The sequence below is a fragment of the Olea europaea genome, chromosome 20 (genome assembly GCF_002742605.1).
Source record: "Olea europaea var. sylvestris chromosome 20, O_europaea_v1, whole genome shotgun sequence".
Lineage (NCBI taxonomy): Eukaryota > Viridiplantae > Streptophyta > Magnoliopsida > Lamiales > Oleaceae > Olea > Olea europaea.
In genome coordinates, this window is record NC_036256.1 from 4,130,603 (window position 1) to 4,136,961 (window position 6,359).

Below are 6,359 nucleotides of genomic sequence, written 5' to 3' on the forward strand. Positions count from 1 at the left end.
GGATTCAATTATCACATTAGTCTCCAAATTTAACAATCTATATAATTTGCTATTAGTAGCATATCGAACAAAGGTACATTTGATGCCTTTAGGTCCTATTAGGGTTTGTATTCTTACAATAAGTAAGAACTCTCACACTTTGATGTATCCAATGTTAGGTTTTATCCATTTCCATAATTCGAAAGGCGAAACTTTACTAAAATTTGAAGGAATCCTATTTAGTATTTTACATCCACTCAACGATGCTTTACTCCCACAAGTTGAATGGCAACTTAGGATAATTTAACATAGCATTTATCATTTATACTAAAGTTTTATTTTTTCTTTCAACTAAACCATTTTGTTCGTGTGTCCTAGGTGCTGAATATTGATGGACAATTCCTTGTTGTTCACAAAATAAATTAAAATCACTAGAAAAATATTCTCCACCTCTATCGCTTCTTAAAATTTTTATTTTCTTGCTTAAGTAATTTTCTACTTCACTCTTATATGTTTTAAACAGATCAAAAGCCTCATATTTATGTTTCATCAAATAAATATATGTAACCTAGAGGAATTATCTATAAAGGTAATATAATACATATTTTCACCTTTAGTTAACATTCCATTTAATTTATATATGTCCGTATGAATTAATTCGATAATACTAGAAGTTCTTTTTACACTTTGATATGGCTTCCTAATCATTTTAGATTCAACACGTGTCTTGCATTCAAATACATCGTTTTCATTGTGTGAAATCAAATTAGATTTTAACATTCTCGTCATAGTACTTTTTCCCGTGTCCTAATCTAGCATGCCACAAAGTAAAAGAATCAACAATATAAGCAAAATCAACTTTATTATTATTCAACTTGTCACCAATATATAGTTTGACCATTCTTTCACAAGAATAACTTTTACCAACAAATTTTTTGTTTAAGGATAATACAAGTTTACCGGACTCATAAACACATTTTACGCCTGATTTTCCCAAGAGATTTTCACTAACCAAATTTCTATTCATGTCGGGAACATGCAACACATTAGTCAAGGTAACGGTCTTACCAAAAGTGAAGATATTTCTACATTTTCTTTTTCAATTACTTTGGATCGAATTTCGTTACCCATATGAATTTCGTGATCTCCATCCACTTCAAAGTATGTCTTGAACAATGATTTATCATATGAAACATGTAAGGTTGCACATGTAACATACCACCAATAGGGAACCTTACCCTTGATAGCATTGATCTCACTTACGATGGCCATAATGTTGTCTTCTTTGATGTAGTTTACTTTTCTCTCAGAGTTGTTTTTTTCCAGTGTCGACATTCCTTTGCATAATGTCCAAGTTTTTTACATACAAAATAACTGCCTTTGATCTTCTTCTTAAACTTGTTAAAGTTCATGGAAGACTTTCTCTTGTTGGATTTAGAAGGCTCGATCTTTTCTATGGCATTTGCTGTAACTCTTCCTCGATGGGAAGATGTATCTGCAATTGTTTTAAAGAGCAATCTTTGGAAATATGCATAATCTTCTTCCGATATCCCTTCCAAGTCCCCGAGAGTTTTGCAATAATTGTTTCCACTTGGAAAGTTTTCGGGATTTCAATTTTGATTGCTTTCAACTTGTTGACGAGGAATTGCAATTCATGAATTTGGGGAAGAAGAGGAATATTTTCTAAAAACTTAGAATCAAAATACCTGGAAATTAAAAATTTCTTGGTACCTTCTTCTTCGACTTTGTACTTACTCTCTAATGCATTCCAAATTTCTTTCACTGGGGATGTGTTGGTGTAGAGATCATACAATCGATCGGACAATGCATTGAGTATGTGGTCACAACATATAAGTTCATCCTCTTGTTGCTTTTGTCTTTAAAATTTTATGGCTTCGATTTCTCCATTTGTTTGTTCTAGTAGTGGTGCCAATTTCGAATCGAGAATGTAGTATATTTTCGGTGCCGTTAGTAGAAACTTCAATTTGTCCTCCCATCTTGTGAAGTTAGTGTCATCAAAGCGATCTAGTTGAACAAGATCTTGATTCATCAATTTGATTGTCGTCATAGTGATTTCGTTCTCCATTTGACAGAAATATCATTTGAGATTGTTAGAAAATATTTCTTTCACACGAGAGAAATGGAGAAGAAACACGAATAAAGCCAAGAAGAATATAGAAATAGAAGGCTCGAACACGATATCGTTGTCCTTAAACAATATTTGCCCCCTCTCAAATTGAAATTAGATGCTTCAAGGGTACTGGGCAAATGGTTTGCAGGAATTATCAAGCCCTGAAAAGAATTAATCACTCAAGCATTAAGTAAAATCCTCCAAAACTCAAGAACACAAAGAAAGGAATTGAATATGAGGAAACATTGATGTTCTTTTGTTTCGTGGAATCAAATGAATTCTATGTGTTTCAATCTTCTAGCGATGAACAATGATCACCTATTTATAGATTTAAAACAAACTTCACGAAGTGGTGCCAAAATTAAATGAAAGGCCACCAAAATTTAAACCAAAATTATCATTAACGGCTACAATCTTGTTCTATGCGATTGCATGTATCAAAAGATGGCGAAGCTCTAATTCTCTATAAACTCCTATGCGACCACACTATTAGAAGGATATTGAGATCCCTCAACTCTGTATTTTTCTCTTTCATCTTTAATCCCATGACATTAAAGACCGCATAGGCCAATTTATGGCTTTTGATTCCATTTTCCATTCCACAAACGTTTGATTGATTTTGAACAACAATATAACACCTCATTTGAAAATTCACAAGGAATCTAAACTAAATGTTCACAAGAATAAGGAAAAAGAGAAATTATGCATCATATAACTAACCATGTCCCCTTTTGACTCACTTTCATATGCCTAAAGCTAATAACTGGAATTACCGTATCATAAATCTACTTGGTTATAGACTTGTTTCGTTGCTAATCAACAGATACAGAGATGTTAATGTCGGGAGATGGTCTCTGTTCAGAAATTGGCTCTGTACCATTCCAGTTAGCAGTAACTGTAGATGTGGAGTACTGACACTCTTTAGTGTTCGTGTTATTATCTGCTTCTCCCTGATTCGGCACTGGCAATTGAGACGTTGGAACTAGTGGGAAGTTGATTTCTGGTGCCACTTGCGATATTGGTGTTGCTGTTGTCATTGTAGCCGGAGGACTATGGATCAGAGAAGAAACTCTGGATTCAAGATTTTGCTTTCTTTTAGGTGTCTTGTAACCATTTGGCATGAAGCTTCCAACAACAATCTGTCAAAATAAATCAGAATACGCATAAATTTTGCAGTGAATACATGGAAGTGTCAAGTCTTTCATTTAGATTAACATACAGCGGCCCAAGACCACAGATTAATGGAAAACGGATCTTCTAACCGACCCCGAATTTATTTTTTATTTTTTGGAATTCGGACATGAACATAGAGTACAGCGTGCCTAACCCAGCAAAACTGTCTAATCAGGAGTAATGTGCCCAATTTCACCATTGTTCAATAGCTTTTCCATTAACAAAGATGATAAAAAGATTCAAAGACGTAATTGACAACTAGTAAGTACACAAAACAGTAGATCAACGCTAAAAAGAAGTACGCCTGTGTGCAACATTGAACTAATACAATTTACAACAATGTAGGAATATGGTCACATCTATCTGTTTCTGAGGCATTATGTCAATTATCTCCCATCATTTGACTTTTTGATGACACCTAAATGCGGACGAAGAGATGACCAGAAAAGCAGAAACTTTTGGAAGTCAGTAGTTTTCAAAATTTCTTCTTATGCTTTACAATCCATAGTTAATGATTCAGAAGAAAATATATCTTTTCCAGAAACATTTATCAAGGGATCAAATAGCAAGATGCCTCATATTTCTGAAACATATGCTTGATATCTAGAAAAGAAGTTGTATCATATAGATTTTCCAACAAAAAAGATACGCAAGTCTAGAAGGATTCAGAACGTATCATATCACTTAAAGACACGATCTGGAGTATAAGCACGAGGAGTAGATTATGAGGGTGTTTGGTTGGAATTGTTATGTGAAAATGCATTTTTGAATAGTAAATTGATGGGAAATGTGTGGTTGAAAAATAAGAAAAAGTTTTTGATTTACGTGTAATATTATTTTAATAAAAAATGTGTGGTTGAAAAGAAGAGAGAAAAAAATGCATTTTAATAAAAATGGGTGCCAAACAGGATATAGATAGAGATCACAAGTAGCTAGCGAAATAAAAAGTTCACATACTGCCTGATGAAAAGGCCTTACTTGTATTGGAGTAGCAGCCGTTAGCATACCCGCAATTCCACCACCAATAACACGACCATCAGGGCCAGCCAAAGAAACGCTTAGTCCGCCTATCCTACTTTTTATCCCACCATTTTCAGAAAATGTGAACGATCCTGTCAAAGTTAAAATCTCAAAGCGCCCCTGCACGAATTGCAACTTTTTAATTCAAACTCAAAAAGCTCAAACATGATTATGATATCTTAAAAAACAATTGAAAATGTTCTCTAGATTAAAGTATTAAAGAATATACATATTATACCTGCATATGCTTTTCAGGTAACTCCATTTTTGAACTATACATGGATATCGTTTCAAGTCAAATATCTATACTGCAGTTGCACATTTGTTATTTACAGACATTTGGTTTTATATCTAATGGTTCATGTTTACTGCGTTTAAAGAATGGAGTATCCAGAGTTATAGGTTTCTAGACGAGGTGAATAAAAACGCTATTTAATTTGAAAATTTCCTGAGTCCAATTTCTGCAACACCAGGGTGTAGTTTTATATAGTAGGGATCTTCCTTTTTATCATAAATAATAGTCTCATGTTCCCTAAATATCAAGGTGCTCTCTTACTGTTGAACAACTAATAAGTACCCCTTAATTATAGAACTGAGTGAGGAAAAGCTTGATGCTCTGAAAATATGGCATTCTCCAGATGCTACTTCAAGCAAATACTTAACTAGGATCAGCGCAACGCAATACAAAAAAATATTTCTTGTCGTACCCTGAACACGACATTCTCCTAATAACATACTTCAATTTGATTCAAAGGAATAATCGCTAAAGTTCATGCAACAAGATAAAGCACGAAAAGAATGAGTTCATAATTCAATGTAGCAAAAAAATTCTAAGCAAATGACTAGCATGATAGGGCAACGTTAAGAGACTCTCCAATGGTGATGTAAGATAGAAATTTAAATCTCCAAAGTGGTATGAAACCTCTCTAATGGAGAGATGCAAATTACATTTTCCGGCGGAAAATGTGAAAAAAGATGTAAATTTACATATTTTTTCCATTCTGGAGAGGTAAAAAATGGTTTTAAATCTTTCAATTGGGGCAAAATTTAAATTTAGATCTACCGGAATGTAAATGAGGATGAAAAATTAGTTTTAAAGATACCAATTTACATCTAATTTGACACCACCGTTGGAGATGCTCTAAGTCCACACTAACCATACCATTGCAGAGTCCTAAGAAACCAAAAATAACGTCTTCGGGAATTGCAGAAATGTGGATGCAAGATGCTATGTATGTGCATGCTGCGTGAATCAAAATGAAAAGCCGTTGACATCCCAAAGACAGCAAAGATCATATCTGTGTTAGTACGACGAAAAAGCCAAAGCAAGTTGAAATGAATATAAGCATAAAATAATAAAAAAGCAAAGTTCTTTTCTCTTGGCATCAATCGAATGAGACCATGCCTCATATGTCAAGATACCACCAGAAGAACCGGGTTGGCGAATTGTAACATTGGAGACAGAACCATTAGCAGAAAGAACGCAAATCCCTCGAACGCCCTTTTGAGCAAATGTAAGGATCTTCCCTGCAACGTCCTATGTATTCCAAAATACAAATACCACATAGAATGTCAGAAACACAGGTGAATCTGCAAAAAGATCATTTTAAGAGCTAACAGAATTCTCACTACCTCTCCGGTATATACAGTGATTACATGCGGCGTAAAATCCCTTCCTGCTGTGGCCGTGAACAATTCACCTGCATGGATCGAAAGAAACAATTGTAAGAAAGCATTATCAAAGTACCGTGCAATGAGGGAAAAAAAATAAAAAAGTAAAAATAGAACCCACAAGAACCAACAAAGTAAAAAATCAAAAGTGAAATTAATCAAGGAAAGAGAAATACAAGAAAGATCCAAATTTTACCAATTTTTTTGAGATATATTTTTAAAGATTGATCGATAGTAGCACAGAAATGCAAATAACATTGCAAGGATGTTAGTCAAAGGGAATGTCTAATGGCAGCTTAAACAATGAACTCAGAGCAAATTCCAAGGACACCAAACCCCACCTCACCCCAAAATAGACACACAATGAGAAAAACCCTAGGTCATT

At 34.2% G+C, this 6,359-nt stretch overlaps 1 protein-coding gene across 1 annotated transcript in view; it reads right to left on the minus strand.

Moving 5' to 3' along the window:
• Positions 1 to 2,700: 2,700 nt before the first annotated feature.
• The window catches only part of LOC111369452 (AT-hook motif nuclear-localized protein 7-like), a 4,815-nt gene continuing 1,156 nt past the window's right edge, over positions 2,701 to 6,359 (minus strand). Inside the window, exons 2-5 of the mRNA XM_022990970.1 lie at positions 5,936 to 6,003; positions 5,709 to 5,840; positions 4,262 to 4,423; positions 2,701 to 3,249 (exon numbers count right to left, since the gene is read on the minus strand). Of these exons, the coding sequence (XP_022846738.1) occupies positions 2,923 to 3,249; positions 4,262 to 4,423; positions 5,709 to 5,840; positions 5,936 to 6,003 (689 nt within the window). The 3' untranslated portion in view covers positions 2,701 to 2,922. The remainder of the gene's footprint in view (positions 3,250 to 4,261; positions 4,424 to 5,708; positions 5,841 to 5,935; positions 6,004 to 6,359) is intronic.